The sequence below is a fragment of the Carassius carassius genome, chromosome 1, assembly GCF_963082965.1.
Source record: "Carassius carassius chromosome 1, fCarCar2.1, whole genome shotgun sequence".
Classification (NCBI taxonomy): Eukaryota; Metazoa; Chordata; class Actinopteri; order Cypriniformes; family Cyprinidae; genus Carassius; species Carassius carassius.
In genome coordinates, this window is record NC_081755.1 from 37,144,677 (window position 1) to 37,165,221 (window position 20,545).

General features: G+C 36.1%; 1 protein-coding gene across 2 annotated transcripts in view; it reads right to left on the minus strand.

Moving 5' to 3' along the window:
• The window catches only part of arhgap23a (Rho GTPase activating protein 23a), a 67,616-nt gene that overhangs the window by 39,405 nt on the left and 7,666 nt on the right, over positions 1-20,545 (minus strand). The window contains exon 1 of one of the 2 annotated variants that reach the window (XM_059558138.1): positions 19,369-19,660. The exons of the other annotated variant lie outside the window; for it this stretch is intronic. Within the exon in view, the coding sequence (XP_059414121.1) occupies positions 19,369-19,422 (54 nt within the window). The 5' untranslated portion in view covers positions 19,423-19,660. Of the gene's footprint in view, positions 1-19,368; positions 19,661-20,545 lie in introns of those variants that run through there. 2 annotated transcript variants of the gene reach the window in all.

A 20,545-nucleotide genomic window follows, 5' to 3' on the forward strand; every position in this document is an offset into this window, starting at 1 on the left:
AAATAAAATCCCTCCAATATGTAATTAAACTTACTCAAACCAACACTATAGGCTAAGGCTTCATTTTCTTATTGCCATCTTTATCCCTCTGGCTCCTTTTCTGTCTTTATCACAGTCATCTCTACAGTCTCTTCCATCAGCCCTCATTACTGTCTGCCACAGAAAAACTTTTGCCTTTTACCCCTCAGAGCTCTCCGATTTCTGCATTATCTAATCTTTCCATTTCATTTTCATCTTTGTCACACAATCCTTTGTTCCATCAAGCAAAAGACATGAAAAGAAGAAGTCTGAAGCCATCGGACAGTACTAAAAAAGTCCATGTAGTCCAACAGCATGTTGTGGCTCTGCTGAAACCTGCTAGAGTCCCCAGCGGCTCTGAAAGACCATTCGACTGTGTGTGAAACACAAATCAACAGAGCAGGGCAAAAAAAAAAACACCGCTTTCTAAAAGTCCCTTCAGAGAAAGAACTAAATAATGGCTCCGTTGGCAAAAAAAAGTCTTAAAAGGACAGAAAAAGAGTGCATATAGCTTCTAACTAAAAAAAAGCACAAATGAAGGAATGACCGCTATGGGAAAGAAAAACCAAAAGACTTAGAGAAAAACTGAGAATGACAGACAAAAACACAGGGTGCCAGGCACCTCACTGCAGCTGCTCTCTGAACCAGACTAAAACAGCTGCTATAAAACAACACACAAACACAATCACACCAACACAACACAAGACACACAGTAGCATATCATCTATTGGGTCACATATTGACACTAGCACACACACATCTGGGGAAAATCTCACCCAACCGACAGGTCTCTGGTGTGTGTGTGTGTTTGAGAGAGAGACGCAGGCATTTCCTTCTCATTCAACTCCACAACACACACCTGAGATCCGTTACAAATGAGGATGGACTGGTTTCACCTGCCACACTGTTAGACGTGTACCGGCACGACAACATACAGCCAGAGTAAGTACACAACAATACATGCAACACAACACACACACGGTTTATCACGCCAGGTGAAGCTGTCATGAATAGACTGAAGATTAAGTCATTCTGAATCATATAAATGCTTCATATTTTCTGTTTACACACAAAATATACTTATGACCTTAAATATCCTTTTGAGTTATTATGAAAGCATGCATGGAAAGCTTTAATGGAGGAAACACACACACAAACATATACATATATACATATATATATATATATATACACACACACACACACACACACACACACAGACACACACGCCTGAGGTGTTTTGGACACATAAGACACATAAGCTCTAGTAATTAGATATGGATATCAAGACTTCCTGCAGTCTAATCTGAAGCTCATCCTCCTTTTCCTCACCCCTGTATGAACTAAACAGAACAACAAAAGTGAGAGAGATCTCCGTCTCCTATTTGCCAAGACAGAAAAGTCTGTGATTTTAAGTAATTATGAACTTACTTCACATAAATTTTTATCCCATAAGAATTTATGAGCTATGCAATCCACATTAATTTGTATGTCAACAATTCCAGAAGAACATTTTTATTGCTATGTGGTTAGTTTTTTTAAAAGCCAAGAAAAACGAAACCCCAAAAAAATGTAACCAGATGCATCACCTTTGTCTCAAATAAATTTTATTAACCTTTTGGTGGTCTTCAGTTAATTTAGACAGATTTTATTATTATTTATTATTATTATTTATTATTATTATTATATTCTAATTTTTACTTTAACAAATCATGGCCATGATGAGTAAAATGAGTAAAAATAAAATATATTACACTAGTGTTAAATTTACGTATGAATGGGGAATACAAAAAACACACAAAAAAACTTTTTTTGTGAATTATTTTTATTTTGTGTGTGTGTGTGTGTTTGTGTGAATTTTTTCTTTATAATTTTTTTTTTTACAATATATAAATCATGTTTTTATCAAATTAAATTAAGATGTCTGAAAATAATCAACTAGGGATTTAATTTTAAATACCCTTATAACTTAAACACTGTATTAACTGATAGTATTTTTAATTATATTTGTATTATTTGAATGTTGCATTTATATAGCGCTTTATTGTTTATAGTGTATTAGTGATGATCTATGACTTACAACAAGTGAAAACATATATCCAATATCAGCAAATAAATATCCATCAATGTCAGATAGTAGTTTAAAACACACACACACACACACACACACAGAGAGAGAGAGAGAGAGAGAGAGAGAGAGAGATTGTGTACATCCATAAAATGGAACTCTATAGAATCACTTCTGAGGAATACTGTACTTTTTTTCCCTTCTGAGCTACTTTATCTACAAAAACATAAACAGCACTGTAGAGCCCTCATGTTCAAACAGACTGGAGCTGTGAAAGCTACGTGAGCGGCAGATGTTTGATCTGCACATGCTCTGATATGAGCTGATCCCTTTCATCCTCACACAAACATGGCTGATTCATTTATCAACACATGCTGATGGAACAGATACTCGAAACCAGAGGAACTCAGCGTCTCTTCTGACAAAGTCTCAAAGAATGCTTCATGCAAAAATAACCACATAACATAAATCATATATGCCTATATCGACATAAAACACACGTGCACCCTCACTCATGCACTTTTTCTAAAAAGGATGTAGTCTGACCCCTGCTAGTCACATGAAAATAAACAGTCTGCATTCATACACACTGGCACTAAAGTATGAATGAATGAGAGCTGCAATGACAAGCGCCAAGCTAAAATCAGTTCAAACAGCACAAAACAAACACAGCCACATCTGTATGTGTGTAACGTGTGCTGATATTGAGTATCAGCTGTTTAAACGAGACAGGAGATAATAGGAGACATGTCAAAACCATTTGGTCCCAAGAGCATTAGAGAGCAGAACCCAGTCTAGACACACTTTAATCTGACTTTCCTGAGTGTGTGTGTGTGTGTGTTTAAGTGTGTGTATGTTTTTGTGTGTGGAAAAAAAATACTCTGGTAGTTTAAGCTGGTTAATTTTAGCTGTAATCCTCAGCAAAGCCGTTGACCAACAGGCTGCAGATCTGAAGCAAAACCAACGGGTTGTAGTGAGAAGAAACCACCAACAGATGGCAGCACTGCAGCAACAGAGTGTTTACATAAATGCAGTAGACTGTGCCTATAACCTATTCAGAGGCACATTTAAACAAAAGTTAACCTATTTGCTAACCTAAGATATCTAAAAAAATGTTGTGCCTGGATGCTATCTGAGGTTAGATCAGATCAACTGGTATTGCATTCAAAATACATAGTTTCAAAGCAGTTTTACATTGCATTAAAAACACCTGGTGGGCAGGACAGAGGCGAATGTGGTAAGGAAAAAACAAAAGAGGTTTAGAGAAGAAAAAAAAAATCACTTGGGAAGAACTAGACTTCCATGAAAGGAACATCAGGCTAGGCACATATTGCACACATATGTATATTAAAGGGATAGTTCAGCCATAAAGAAAAATTCTGTTAGCATTCACTAACACTCATGTCAGTTCAAACACGTATGACTGTCTTTTTTCATAAAAATATAGAAAATAATATAATAAAAGATATTTTGAAGAAGAGTTTTGGTTACTATTATTGACTTCCACTGTACTGAAGAAAAAAAAAACTGACTTTTTTTATATTTACATTACAAAACAATTGCATTCAGTTTCCAGCTAATAGTCAATAGCAATTTATATACACACATATATATATATATATATATATATATATATATAAAAAAATGTTTTTTGTGGAAACCATGATAATTTTGATAAGTTCAAAAAAAAAGAAACAAAAACAATAAAAAAATAAATAAATATATATATATATATATATATATATTTTGTTTCTTTTTTTTTTGAACTTATCAAAATTATCATGGTTTCCACAAAAAACATTTCGACAGCATTACTGTTCATCATTTGATAATAGGAAATGTTTCTTGAGCAACAAATCATCATATGAGAATGATTTCTGAAGATCACGTGACACTGAAGACTGGAGTAACGAAGCTAAAAAGTTTGCATCACAGAAATAAATTACATTTTAAAATATATTCAAATAGAAAAAAGTTATTTTAAAATCTAATAATACTTCACAATATTACAGTTTCTAATGTATTTTTGATCAAATAAATATAGCCTTGGTGAGAATAAGAGACTAGTAGTGTCAACTCACATAAAAGTGCAAATGTAACTTCTAAATGTTAACATGTACACCAATCTGACATGAGGCCTGAAGGGGTGGAGATGAGTGGTGTATGTGTCAGATACCTGAAGACATTCTCCTCACCAGCAGCCGTCTCAACACTGACCTCTCTTAAGTCAACTGTGAGATTGTTCTGCTCTAAAAATACATCCTGTATGGCTCTGAGCGTTCCTGTCTGTGTGAATGGTGTGTTTCAGTGTGTGATTTCCCTTCTGCGTTGCTGAATTCCACATCAGTGCAGCTGCTTTAACAACCACACCCCATCACAACAGCGACCGTGCCTCCTGGCAACCATCAAAGTTTCCACAATCCAGAGGGTTATGGGGCGCAAGCAACAACACAGCAACTTAAACTGGATGTTCCTTTAACCACAAGCCAAATCATTTATCAATAGGCTGGAGTTTGTGTTCTTGTTTATTAAAGCAATATGATGTGGATTTCGGTGTTGGAGTGTTATGAATGTACACACTACACACACAAATTAATATTTAATAATAAAGTTATCGAAGGCTTAACGACTTTCAACAGCAAGAAAGTATCAGTCACTCACTAGAAACATTGTAAAGTAGGGATGCACAGTATCATATGGGTTATTAGACAATATTAGATATATTTGAATTCAGTATCAGTTGACATTGTACTACCCTGCTGGGAAAAAAAAGAAGAAAAATAACCACCGGCTGGTTTAGCTAAAGGTAACTTAAGTTGATCTATAAAACACTAATAATTAATATAATAATAGTACAAAATATGCATAAAAATAATTATAGCCTTGCCATATCAGACACAGTTTTATATCAGTGCATCCCCATTTTAAACAAAACCTTTTTTAAAAGCTTTGGGCAGCTTGTTTGATCATGTGTAATGGTGGGATTTAATTTTTTCGTTGCTATTTCTGAGTGTTTAAGCATGAATGCATCATTAAACTTCAATGACCAGTGAGCAAATTCCTTTATTACTGTAATGTTTGCATAGGTTTATATAGTTATTTCTAAATAGAGATCAGAGCCCAACAGCCACCAAGACTGCATATTTAAAAGCTTCAAATATTGAATATGAAATGTGTGTTAATATAAAATACTTTTAAAAAATTCATCAAAAGCAAATATTTCTAATTAAGATATCCCCTATCAAATGGTTAATCAATAAAAAAAAACATGTCATCCAGCGATATCAAGTTCACCATCTTTTGAATTCCCTTTACAATAAATTTCCACTTCTTTTTGGTCATCTCCTGCTCTTTTTTCTCTTTGGCTGGTGGAGAGCTGCAGAGAGAAGCGGCCCAGTGCCCTCCCTCTCAGGACTGGGCCTCTTCAGTTCACTCAACCCCTGTGTAATTAGCAGATGTATTAAAGATAAATTACAATGTTGGACAGCAAAGATGACGTGTTTCTTCCGTGTGTGTGTATTCACATCTGTAGAAATACAGTGTGGACCCCAGTGGCTGAAACTCAAACCTCCACTGGGATGACTAGAGGAGAGGAAAAGAGAGGAGAGCCAGATCATGGTCCTGCAAAGCTAAACCAAATTTTGACAGCTTAATATAAGATGACATGACATGAAGTCAAGACCCTAGTGGTCAGCTCAAGATGATTCACGCTTATCCTGCTGTATTATTTTTGCTACACCTGCCAATGATGAGTGATTTGAAAAATTTTAATTTACAATAATATTTTCCTGGTCATCATTTATTTATTTATTTCATTATATAAACATCACCATTTAAAAGTCTGGAGTATGTTTTTATTTGTATTTTTTTATTTTAAGGAATTAATACTTTTATCCTAAAAGTAAATGTATCAAAATCGAAAATTTAGAAATTAATAATGTAAAAAAAAAAAAAAAAACACACAAATTTTTATTATTTTTATTATTTACACACTATATTCTTTAAAGAATCCTGGGGGGGGGGGGGGTTTACCTCGAATTCCACAAAAAAAAGTAACAAATTACTTTAAAAAAATATTAAAATAGAAAACAGTATTTTTAAACAGTAATAATATTTCACAACATTGCTGTTTTCATGGTATTTTAGATCAAAGAAATTCAGCCATGGTTAACATAAGAGGCTTCTTTTAAAAATATATTGACTCAAAACATTTGAATAATAATATAAATTATATGAATATAGAATGGTATTATTAAGTTACTGGCAAATCCTAGTGAAAGTGTCGTGCGATACCAGTCACAGCTGTGGAGGCACTGGTATAACTGTCTTTTATAATTGGTAATTGTCTATTTGTTGTTGTGTTGTACATGTGTGTTCCTGTAATGTTGTATGGTTTTCTAATGGACCCTGAGTCTGTCAATAAAGTTGAATTGAATTGAATTATACAACCCGAATTCCGGAAAAGTTGGGACGTTTTTTAAATTTTAATAAAATGAAAACTAAAAGACTTTCAAATCACATGAGCCAATATTTTATTCACAATAGAACATAGATAACATAGCAAATGTTTAAACTGAGAAAGTTAAAAATTTTATGCACAAAATGAGCTCATTTCAATTTTGATTTCTGCTACAGGTCTCAAAATAGTTGGGACGGGGCATGTTTACCATGGTGTAGCATCTCCTTTTCTTTTCAAAACAGTTTTAAAGACGTCTGGGCATTGAGGCTATGAGTTGCTGGAGTTTTGCTGTTGGAATTTGGTCCCATTCTTGCCTTATATAGATTTCCAGCTGCTAAAGAGTTCGTGGTCGTCTTTGACGTATTTTTCGTTTAATGATACGCCAAATGTTCTCTATAGGTGAAAGATCTGGACTGCAGGCAGGCCAGGTTAGCACCCGGACTCTTCTACGACGAAGCCATGCTGTTGTCATAGCTGCAGTATGTGGTTTTGCATTGTCCTGCTGAAATAAACAAGGCCTTCCCTGAAATAGACGTTGTTTGGAGGGAAGCATATGTTGCTCTAAAACCTTTATATACCTTTCAGCATTCACAGAGCCTTCCAAAACATGCAAGCTGCCCATACCGTATGCACTTATGCACCCCCATACCATCAGAGATGCTGGCTTTTGAACTGAACGCTGATAACATGCTGGAAGGTCTCCCTCCTCTTTAGCCCGGAGGACACGGCGTCCGTGATTTCCAACAAGAATGTCAAATTTGGACTCGTCTGACCATAAAACACTATTCCACTTTGAAATAGTCCATTTTAAATGAGCCTTGGCCCACAGGACACGACGGCGCTTCTGGACCATGTTCACATATGGCTTCATTTTTGCATGATAGAGCTTTAGTTGGCATCTGCTGATGGCACGGCGGATTGTGTTTACCGACAGTGGTTTCTGAAAGTATTCCTGGGCCCATTTAGTAATGTCATTGACACAATCATGCTGATGAGTGATGCAGTGTCGTCTGAGAGCCCGAAGACCACGGGCATCCAATAAAGGTCTCCGGTCTTGTCCCTTTCGCACAGAGATTTCTCCAGTTTCTCTGAATCTTTTGGTGATGTTATGCACTGTAGATGATGAGATTTGCAAAGTCTTTGCAATTTGACGTTGAGGAACATTGTTTTTAAAGTTTTCAACAATTTTTTTACGCAGTCTTTCACAGATTGGAGAGCCTCTGCCCATCTTTACTTCTGAGAGACTCTGCTTCTCTAAGACAAAGATTTTATAGCTTATCATGTTACAGACCTGATATCAATTAACTTAATTAATCACTAGATGTTCTCCCAGCTGAATCTTTTCAAAACTGCTTGCTTTTTTAGCCATTTGTTGCCCCCGTGCCAACTTTTTTGAGACCTGTAGCAGGCATTAAATTTTAAATGAGCTAATTAAGTGGATAAAAGTGTAACATTTCTCAGTTTAAACATTTGCTACGTTATCTATGTTCTATTGTGAATAAAATATTGGCTCATGTGATTTGAAATTCCTTTAGTTTTCATTTTATTAAAATGTAAAAAACGTCCCAACTTTTCCGGAATTCGGGTTGTATCTGTTACAACATAATTATTTGTGTGTGTGTGTCTGTGTGTGTGTTTTGTGACAAATGCTCATGTCATCTTTCAACCTCACAACTCTGCATATTTTTGTATATTAATATTCCACGTCACCTCATACAGTTCTGGAGAAAAAAAAAGAACATTACATGTCCTGGATGTTTTCAATAGTAGACTAGATTTTGATTTGCATAAAAGAGAGGGTCCAATTTTCATTCTTACAAGCTGATATAAACAATGCGTTATGTTCCTAATAAAGTATTCAGCCAACTGGCAGCTAGTTTTACTCACTTGCCAAAGTCCATTTTCTCGCATTAGCCACTTGCCGAGTGTTCATTCTGGACCTTGAATTCAAATATAAAGCAGGGACTTGGGAATATTCCAGTAGTGCCCCTGAAATCATCCAGACGATGGCACTCAACCATAACAGAACAGCCCCTAGGAGCTTCCAGCCCATAACAGCTCATTTGAAACAGATATCAACCCCCTGTGGGGCTGAATCACACACACACGCTCATTTACAGATCATTTTGGTTTCCTGTCCCAATGACACATTCTCACATAAACACTCATAAAGCGCCAGTCATGATTTTAAAAATAAACCATGGTTCTCACTATCAACCCATCTGTGCTCTCTTTCCTGTTGTTTGGAAGGACTGTGCCATGATATAGTGTGTGTGTGTGTGTGTGTGTGTGTGTGTGCGTGCGTGCGTGTGTGTGTGTGTGTGTGTGCGTGTGTGTGCGTGTGTGTGTGCGTGTGAGAGAGAGAGAGAGAGAGCGAGGGTTCTTGGAGAGGTGTATTGTCCCGCTGGCCTCTTGATGTAGCCATGTGAGATTCATGTTAGCTGAACTGGCCGAGGAGTCACACAAATGCTGATTACAGATGTGGGCAGCACTTCCTGCTCTTTCCTTCTGTGTCTTATAGCTGACGGGGAATTTTTGTTTGCTGGAAACCTTATGACAGTCTCTCATTAACCTTGAGGAGCCACTTTTTTAACTACAGGGTCAATGACATGGAAGAGGGTCCGTTTTGAACGATAGAGTTCAAAAGTTATTCAGCAAGGATTAATTAAATTGATCAAAGATGACAGTGAAGACATTTATAATGTTACAGATGTTTTCAAATATTTCAATTTCAAAAGCTTTGACGTCTATCCGCAGGGGGGTAGAAAACCGTCTTCAGACAAATGGCTCAACACAAAAACAGAACAAATAGTCCTCACAACAACAAACTACTTTACATCACAAAAACACAACTAAAACAATACATAAAAAAATAAATAATCATTTTAAGATCCTGTTTAAAATACCAATGGCAGTCGGAATAAACGTCTTTATACTTGGTCCTTTGCATCAAAGGCACTTTATATCGTCTGCGGGATGGAAGTAGCTGAAAAGAACTATACAGAGCATGAGAAGAGTCTCCCATAATAACAGACGCTTTCCTTTTTAGTGCCACAGTGAAAAGATCAGTGAGAGGGGTTTGTCCCTCACCAAATATTTTACTCTTCACTTTTATAACCCACCAGTGCCATATCATCTGCATATTTAATAAGCATCAAATTGTCAGTATCACAGGTCATTTCATTTATTTAAATAGAAAATATAATTGGTGATAAAACACAGCCCTGAGGAAGGCCAGCGTTTCAAACCACATTCTCAGACTTTTTCCCATTTACTAATAAATGCTGTGGACAGTCCCATAAAAATATTCATCTATTATATTAGTATAATTAAATCTATTATGCCCAATCTATATTAATTGATAAAAATATTAATAAAATAAATGCTGTTTTTGTAAACTTTCTTTTTATAATCAGAACATCCTGAAAACATTGCTAATAATTATTAGAAAAGTTTCTTGAGCAGTAAATCATCATATTAGAATAATTTCTGAATGATCATGTGACACTGAAAACTGGAGTAATGATGCTGAAAATTCAGCTTTGCATCACAGGAATAAATTACCTAAACTAACCATGCCTTGTCATAAAATAAAATAAATAATAATAATAATGTAAACAAAAATAAATTACCTGATATTTTAAGTGACCTTGACACACAGTTGTGAGGGTTTGCAGGGTTCCTCATCACCTCCATCATTTTTTAGTTATTTAATTATTATTATTTTTATGACTTATTAGATACAGATAAAAACATCACATGATAGGGATAAATCTGATATTCTTGTAGCTTATTCTAGACAAAAAAAAAGAACTGGCCACTTTGACTGTCTGACAGATATGAATAGATGCAATAAACCAATTTTGCTATATATATTTGAAACCACCATTGCATCATAAACATTCCTATGATCACGAATACATGTTCCTAAGCTCACTAGGTTGTGGAAATCCTCCGACCCTTTCAGCTGCACTCCTTTGTTAAAAGAAAACACAACTGTCAGACCTACACAAGCAGCTGAGAGCGAGAGAGAAGATGACTGGAACGAGGAAGAGGGAGGCAGAGAAATGTGTATTCATAGATTTCAGCTGAGAGATAACCAAATAAGGCAGCAGAATGATCTTGAGAAAGAAAGCCACTGAAAAGATAGACAGAGGAGACCGAGGTATGGTAGAATGTTAGTGGTGGAAATAACAAACAACTTCATGTCCAATAAAAAACCACAAGCTAAAGAGAGGATTCACTGAAAAATTAGGGACACGAATTGCTGAGATTTGCTAAAGGAGTCATATCATGGAAAGCTGAGCTTTGATGTTGTATTACACTGACATACTTTAATGTTCACGAAGCAAAGCTCCTTAACCAGTCCATTCAGCCTTTATGGAAACTAAGCTAAGCAAAAATGGGTCATTCAGAAATCATGATGATATTGACGTCACAATCCATGAGCGCTTTAACATATGACCACCCACGTTTGGCCCAGACTGATGAAAAACACGTATGTGGAAGTTTCCTTCAAAGTCGGATGTGGGATATTTCTACTTTACATTTCCTACTCACCGCCATAAATTTGTCCCACAGTCTAATGCTCGGAAAAGGAAACAAAATGGCAACACTACTTTAAACTTAGCAGGTAAAGAAAGAAGAAAAATCTAAATCTCAAATGTACAAACTTTAAGAGAAAGACTCAATTACCATGTTTTACCCAACTGTCTCTGGAGACATTGGCTAAGCAACATTTTTGTCATGTAATGTAGGACTCACTTTTACTCACTGATGTCAATTAAATGTTATTGTTAATCTTGAACGGTGTGATAGATAGATAGATAGATAGATAGATAGATAGATAGATAGATAGATAGATAGATAGATAGATAGATAGATAGATAGATAGATAGATAGATAGATAGATAGATAGATAGATAGATAGATAGATAGATAGATAGATAGATAGATAGATAGATAGATAGATAGATAGATAGGTCGGTCGATAGATAGGTCGGTCGGTCGATCGATAGATAGATAGATAGATAGATTACAGACCCCAAACTATTGAACGGTAGTGTTCATCTGCCTCTTTTTCAACTATGACTTCAACATAAGTTTCTAAGTTTGATGTTGAACTTCACGTGCTGTTTTATTGTATGTTTTTAAGCAGGACACTGCAAATTCCAACCAGCAAATTCCAACGTCATTAACATGTCTTTAAAGGCAAATTAACACTCTAAAAATGTTACAAATGGTCGTTTAAATTAAATTATTTGATGCAAAATAACATGGACCAACATTATAAGTAGACCTCAGAGAAAAAGTGTAGAATATGGTTCCTTTAAGAACTAAAAGATGAATTTCTGATGGATGCAGTAACTAATGAAGAATATGCGAGAGCGGGTAGACATGCGAGAGAATGAGATAAATGAGTTGTGTTAGGAGAGTTGCCCTCCCTGCCCTCGGGCTGCTGCTGAGTGAATTATCTCTCCATCAGTCGCTCCAGCTAGGCGAGTCCCAGGCTCCAGTCCCGGCCTGCATGGACACGCTTCCCGAGGGAAAAACATCTTATCCCTAAACACACTCAGAGAGATGGATGTTTGTGTGTGAGAGTTGAATGTTCGATCACATACAGAATGTGAGCCTGTTAAACTGTGTGTTTGTTTACAAATAACGATAAACATGATATTGAGTTCAACAAGTTTTCAAGTCGTTAATGAAACACAAATAAACTCATTAAATCCAAAACACAAATATACGAAGAAGAAAAAGGCACAGCACAGCACATGGGCTGTGATAAAGACTAACCAGCCTTGTTACATCTTAGCGGAAGTATCAATACAACACTATTAGTGAACAAAAAGATTATGTTAACAAACTTATTTTTTTCATTCACTAACATCAAGTACATGCCTGCTTTGGTGCAAGCAAACAGCATTTGAGTGCCAGATTTTAATTGGTAACTTGGACCTATCAAATATATGACTCAAAAGTTGTGCTGAACAAGTTTTATGAACAATCTCAAAACACAAAGTATCTAATATGTGAACAAACGAAGCAAACTGAGGCATCTAATTGAAGACCAAGGATCTCCTGACTGACTCAATGTGGGTTCAGTATGTTAATTAATTTCATGACCAAAAAATGTACCAATTTATTAAATAATTAAAATAACTGATAATAACCATGCACATTAAAATGGATAAAGTTAAAATAATAATCCATTATGTAGGCTATTGTTGATTATCTAAAGCTTGACAATTGTCAAAAAGTTGCCAAATTTGTAAAATAGATAAAGAGAAATTGCTTATGATGCTAAAATGATTAGATCTGCAGTCAAAGGGTAGTAAAACCAGGTTTGGTTGTGAATTTTTAACAAATCTTAATGAATCTGTTTGAACTAATTTGTTAAGTGAATCATTCCCTTATAATAGACAGACCGGTTCTACTGATGTATTGACATAACCTACAGAAAGGATCTCTGAACAAATCTTTCACTGAAATGAATAAACTCTGGACAATGACCTCATGCCCAATGAGTTATAGCTAAACACACAGTCTGATCTGTCTTCTCTTGCTTCCTCTCTCTCATACACACCAGCTGTGTACCATCAACAGGCTGAGCTGCATTAGCTGCTGTGTTCAGCTGAAAGAGCGAGTCATTGTGTGAATCTCCTCACAGCACAACAGCCCTGTGCCCTGCCCAACTATTCCTTTAATTCTGCTCTCGGCTCCCACTCTCTTTCTTTCAGCAAGGCACACAGAATGTACTCCAGTGGGAAGAGAGGCATTTTCATCATACTTACAAAAATTGCCCTCTGCCCACTCTATACTGACAGAAATGGAAAGTTTTGGCTTTTTCTTTGTTATTACAATCAAATGTGCAAAAGATTCTCTAGGATGAAATTTTCAATACTGTATAAAGCTTATATAATAGTTGTTACACTCATTACGCATGGATAGACAGACAGATAGAAAGACTGAAAGACTGATGGCAACCCTCTACGGACACCTTGGCAATTGAATCGCCATTGGCTAGTAATTTTTTTTAGTTAACTTGCAAGACTGCCATACATATACATACGTAGGACTGGTGGTGGTACTTTTTTGGTCATTCGGTGTTTCTGTAAATAAAATATTGGGAAAAAACAAATACTGATAAGATAATGATATGAATTCTAATAAGAAGAACAATATAAAATGCACTAAGGATCAATTCATGATTTTTAATTAGGTTGAATGCGTTCGCTCGGACTGATTTGCTGAAATCAATACAGGAATGATAATAGGTGAGTGCCAGCCAATGATTTTGCATTAGCTCCGCCTACTACCTGAACACCCGGCAGTTCTTAAGCTGAAGAATTCAAAGGGAACGCCGTTATTTTGACAGGAAAATACAACAGAGTATATAGTTTAAAAGTAGCGTGTCAATTCTGTCTCTCTCTCTCAAAGCGACACCGAGTCATGAGCCTCTACACAAGAGTTTATGGTACGTCAAATACAGGCACGCTGCACAACCATTAATATGAACTGGCGATGAGCTATGAGCTTGACGGAGCATGAAACTCTGAAGCGCTCAGTCAGAGAGTGTTTCGTGAGTTAAAATATATCTGTGTTAAACTTTCACTTTCCAACTCACACACTGGCAAGTAAAATCTGATAATTTATCAGCCATTGGCTAATATTAGACATCATTTAGTTGCCCAAGTAAATATTTAGTCGCATATGCAAGTGATTTACTCGCAATGTAGAGGGTTGGATGGATGGGTGGGTGGGTGGGTGGATGGATGGATGGAAGGATGGATAGATAATTGTAAGGAACGGAAAACAAGTATGAATGACATCAACCCAACAGAAACCTCATATACACAAACATGCATGCAAACAGCAAACTCATAAATCCATCAGTCAGATGAGCTGCTGATAGAGATGGGTGGTCAGGGTCACCGGGTCACTGTCACGGCTATTCCCATCAAACACAGGTCACTGGATTGACTGCAGTCTACCGAGACCGAGAGTTACATGACTAACAAGAGCACTTCTTTAATGGTTCATCAGGTTCACTTTAGGTTACAGAGACAGGCAGGGGGAGAAGGAGAACACGAGAGAAAAAGAGATCAATAAGCAGCCATTATGTGAATGCTGTCATCCACTGGGAACAGAGGTGGAGGCCAACGCCCATCTGGGGCTCTGCATTCAACATCTAAAGCCTACAGCGATCATTCTTCAAATACAGTCCCAATAATACTGCCGGGAATAACAGCATACTGCTCACACGTGTTTTATACTGTGCCCCTGCATTTCGATACAATGAGTCAGCGATATCCGATGGGTGGATCGCTCGAGCAGTGTAGCTCGGTGCCGTTTTAAATTATGTATGTCACAGGAAGCCACTGTTGTGCTGTTGATGAGAACTGTTCGATTAGTTCAATTATCAATTGTTATTCTCTTCTTCTGTTTATATAAACCGCAGGCGGAGGGTGTGTGTCATCTCGCCCCACCCAGACCACCAGGCTTCTCAGAAAGGAAGCCTTTCTAAATTTGGGTTTGTAGCGTCATGGATCGGTGTACAGCAATTCCTGATTTACCACACAATTTCCCGAACTCACAGAAGCATTTAACTGGCACGAGATGAGAGAGAATCTAAAACACTTTCCTCTGTGTCAGTCTGACAAATCGAAATCCTGGACCAGTCTTAATGAACATTTTTTAGAACGGATTTGAGTATCTTCTAAAAGGAGTTCTATCTGGCTATCTTTGCATCTATCTACTTTTCTTGTATTTTTTTCCCATCCATCCATACATATTTGTGACCCTGGAGCACAAAACCAGTCTTAACTAGCACAGGTATATTTGTAGCAATAGCCAACTATACATCGTATGGGTCAAAATGATTGATTTTTCTTTTATGCCAAAAAAAAAAAAAGGATATCAAGTAAAGATCATGTATCATTAAGATACATTTCCTACCATAAAAATATAAAAACTTCATTTTTTATAATTATTATAGATTGTTAAGGACCTGAGTATAAGTCGCATCAGTCCAAATATACGTCATGATGAGAAAAAAAACATAAGTCGCACTGGACTATAAGTTGCATTCATTTAGAACCAAGAACCAAGAGAAAACATTACCGTCTACAGTCGCGAGAGGGCGCTCTGTGCTACTCAGTGTAGGCTACAGGAGCACTGAGCAGCATAGAGCGCCCTCTCGCGGCTGTAGACGGTAATGTTTTCTCTTTGTTCATTTCACTCGGTTCATGTCAAATTAATTTTGATAAGTCGCACCTGACTATAAGTCGCAGGACCAGCCAAACTATGAAAAAAAGTGTGACTTATAGTCTGGAAAATACAGGATATTTTAACAACTTAAAAGGTGATTTTCTCAATATTTTGATTTTATTTATTTATTTATTTGGCACCCTCAGATTCCAGATTTTCAAATAGTTGTATCAATCAATAATCAATCAATTTATACTAAAAATTGACTTATGACTGGTTTTGTGGTCCATGGTCACAATTGTGTTAAACCTGATCATCATGCTCTTCTGCATGATTTGATGTGATCCAAAAAGCATCTTGAGCTTAAGTAGAAGAACATCTGACGTTCTGTACAAAGAGTGATGATCAATGTTACTAATTTACTTATCAGATTAGTGACCTATGCATTGCAGAATGTGAAATATATCTTATTTTATTCCATAACTAACTTACAGTTTTTCAATTTTAAAAATCACAGTTTTTGAATATGATTACAGACATTTAGACCCCAGTGAATATTGGCAAGGAAACATTAAACTGAAAAAAAAGTGACAGTAAAGATATAATATGCTAATAAAATGTTGTATTTTAAATAGGCTAAATGTTGTTCTCTTAAACTTTATATACATTAAAGAATCCCATCAAAAATGTGTCACGGTTTTCACAAAAATATGAAGCAGCACCATTGTTTTCAACATTGATAAGAAATGTTTCTTAAGCACCAAATCAGCATATTGAAATGGAGTAATGACTGCTGTTAAAATTTTTGCTTTGCATAACATGAATAAATCACATTTTAAAATTCATTAAAATAGAAAACATTTCCTTTAGTATCAGGCTAAAATTTTACAGTATTACTGTTTTTTTTTATCAAATAAATGACAGTGACCATAAGAGACTTCTCCAAAAACATTTAAAAAATAAAATGCAACAACCAATAGTAGTGAATAAAGAATGAAACAACTAGAGTGAGTTGAGTGTGTAAAGCAGCTCCGGGGGCCTGTGTGACGAGGTTTCAAGCAGCGCCTGAGTGCTAATGAACCTCTACTCTAACATTCACCTCTCTGCTCTCGTAGACCTAAACATTAAGTTTGTAGTTTTGCACACATTCTCTCTCTCTCTTCATTGGAAGGGACTGTCAAGATACATAAGACAAGAAAGGTCAGGAAGCACAAACTGCTCATGTACAACTCTGAGAACCTTCCAGGTTTGAATCAGACCTTCTAGGCTGAATCTTCTCATGTATTAGCAATGAATTGCATTTTTAAAGCAGAGGGCGAAATCACAGTTGTTTAATGTTTCTTTGCATGATTAATAGATCACGCACATTAAATAACTAAATAATTACATAATATAGATCATGCTATAATTAGGTAACAGACTGACAAAACAATTGTTTTGAATGTGTTCACTGGAGTCGGTGTGCGTATGACTGACTGCTTTGATCTAATGTTTGTGAACACTAAATGCAATCTGCTGATCTCTCTAAATGAAGTGAAGTGTGTTCTCATGTTCTCTTCTCTCTCCATCTTTCTTTCCCTCCTTCCTGCCTAACCGCTTTGTGATAATTGAATCAGGGTTCAATTAGGCATGACTGGAAGAGAGAGAGTAGCACATTCACTCTCTCTCTCTCTCACATACACACTCATACCTTCACCCTCTCTGAGCAAAACAACACCAGACTATATTTATCAAGTGTATTTGGGTCCATAATGAGAAAATAGCATCTGTTTTTTAATCTCCCTACCTGATCTTTTCTTGTTCTCTGTAAATATTATCTTCCCTCTTTCTTTCTCTGTGTGTCATGGGGACATTCATGTTATATTCACACACAGACTGAATTACTCACATAACTTACTTTATTGTCACACTCTAGGTATTTATTATGCCACTATAATATACTACCTTTTATGAAAAAGCCTAATAGATACAGAATCTCTGAAACATTAAAGCGAGTGCCAAGTATTCGAAATAAATATACAACAATCCCATTTTTCAAGCAAAACGGCTCACAAAAATAAGCTTGTCAGGTTTCAAATGCTAAAAAAAAAAAATATATATGTTGATCAAAATCTGTACTGGTTGTCAAAAAAAATAAAATAATATTTTTTATAATTATATGGCTAACCTAAATAACAACACCTGAATTCAAACTGATGAAACATTATCACTTATTTATAGCATCACAGCTAATTTTTAAAAGCAAACCATTATATTTGAGTGATTTTAATTTTACAGCATTCACTAAAGACTTGTCTTATGCTAAATAACCTCTGAATATAGATTATAGCTAAATAGCATCAGAATCTAAAAAGGGTCCAAATGAAGAGCAGAGGAAACCTCTTACTGTAAAACAATAATTATGACAAAGAAAAGATCTGAGACAGATAATAAAGTTATTGCCATGGGTGATGTTGTAATGTGCGAGTGTACACCCAAACACACATGGACAACACACACAGGCACACTCTCTCACTCAAAAATACAGTGGTTTACAAATAAACGGTTCCTCTTTCCCTCCTCATAAATAAAAACAGACGTACAGATGAAGGCGAGCAGCCTGCTCGGGAGAGAAATATCCAGAAATAAAACACAATTCATTTTCGAACATTTTTGACATTTTTTAAAACTGTCAGTAGTCAAGCAGATCAAACTGCAAAGAAGTCATTTACAAAATAATTTTGAATCTCAATTTATATAATAGCTGTACTTGAAAACACTGAATATGTGATATTGTGATATGTGATATTACGGTATAAATCAATAATCAGTTTCACCAATATAATTTCTTTAATATCAGATTTACAGATAAATGCATTTATCTGTAAATTCAGATGGTCTCTAAATGAATATTTAAAATAATAATAATAATGTACTGTTGGAGTACATTATACAACTTTCTATATAACAACCATTCTTAACATGCAATAAAAGTGAAAGGAAGTTGTAAATAATACCAGTTTATTAACTTTTACATTTAGTAATCATGGAAAGTCGGACATACAAAGAAAGGTTCTGTATCAAATATTAGAAACGTGTTTTCTAATTATGATGAGCATTTTCACTTAAACTTTATCATTTACCACAAAAATAAATAAATAAATCTGAGATATTTATGCAGAGAAAACAATATCAAAAGACTGAACTCGAGATTCTCTGGTTAAATCATTGATAAATAGGTAAATGGCTTGTGCAGTGATTGATTGATTGACAGGCTGTGCAGCTGAATCCTGAGCTCACGGCGGCGTTGACAACAACAATGTGATTTTTATCTTACATAACGACAATTTCAGACGTTTATCACGGTAAATACCCGCTTAATAAGCTACCGAGCGGTAAAATGCGATCATTAACCCGAGCGCGCGGTTAAAAAGAGTATCTGTAGTAGTAGCGGTGTCATCTGTTTGTAGCCACGCTACTTAATCCTCTTTGGAAATCGTGCTCTCTGACTAATACAGCAGTAGTGTTTAACACACACACACAATGATGTTCAACTCGACTTCACACAAACTTTTGCGGAGTATCCAAAGCTCAGTGCGCATTGCGTTATAGTATGGAGAAGTCTTGCACTTACTTCGTGTTCTGGATACGGAGGTATTCCAACAAGGCAAAATGCAACTCCATTCATTGGACAGCTTAACTTGTTTTCCAGGGGGATACCGAGAGGGGGTTTCGGGGGGAGGCGGGGGTCGCGATTAAGATGTATATAAAATAATTCTGCTTTGAGCGATTTATCTTGGACCGTGGCTTTCACCTATCCAGTTTTCTTCAGTTCCCTCGCCTCTTTCCCGTTGTTTGGGCTGCCCGCAGTGCCCTCCCTCTCTCTTCCCTCGGCCCGATGCAAATCCGTTCAGTTCCTCCACTGGCCTGTCCCACTACAGCTATTAATCTGTGTGCGGTAACGGGCGGCGCGCGGTGCGTCCTCTGGCGGCTATTACGCGAAACGTTGCTTCGCGTTCGCGTTCGCGTTCGGAAACTGTGACGTAGCAGGACGCGTGACGGGCGCCAGAGCGCGGTGCGTTCAAGGCCAGGAAAACAAAGCCCTCTTTGTACCCAGATAAAAAGATAGACGGGAACGAAAAGACATAACAGAAAATAGGAAGGTGAGTAAAGTATGAGCCTGTAGAGCGAAAGATACAACTACCACGACGGCTTTATATGTTACTAGCAGCGAGCTACAAAAAAGACCATAGTAAAGTGATGGAATCAGATGATAATATCGTTTTATTAAATGATTAGTGGGTTTTGTGTGTCTTTCGCCAATGGACCATGATATTCTTGGGCTACAATGTAAATATCACAAATACTTTTCGGTTTCATAATAGGCTACATAAATGATACATTCAGTATCAACATGTTACATTTGCATAAGTTTATTAATAGTGTAACCATGGTACATATCCCACATTTTTTTTAACTTTATAGTTTATGTAGCCTAACAGCCATTCGTTCTCAAGAGAGACAAATGTAGCATTTTAACCTTAAAGTGTTAAAAAATGGTTTACATGTTTACCTGGTCAATAATTTGAAAACAATGTTTTAAAAAAATGTAAAAAAAACCAGCTCAAATAAAATTTTTATTAATAAATAACAAAACATCAACTCTGCATATTAAATGACCTGTACAAATAATGAAAATTAGATTTTTAAATTACGGTAGTCGTTTTATTATAAAGTAATTTAAAACTTTTGAAAGCACATGAGCATTGTAAACATGATTTTGTAATTATTAGTAGATGACAGACTTGCTT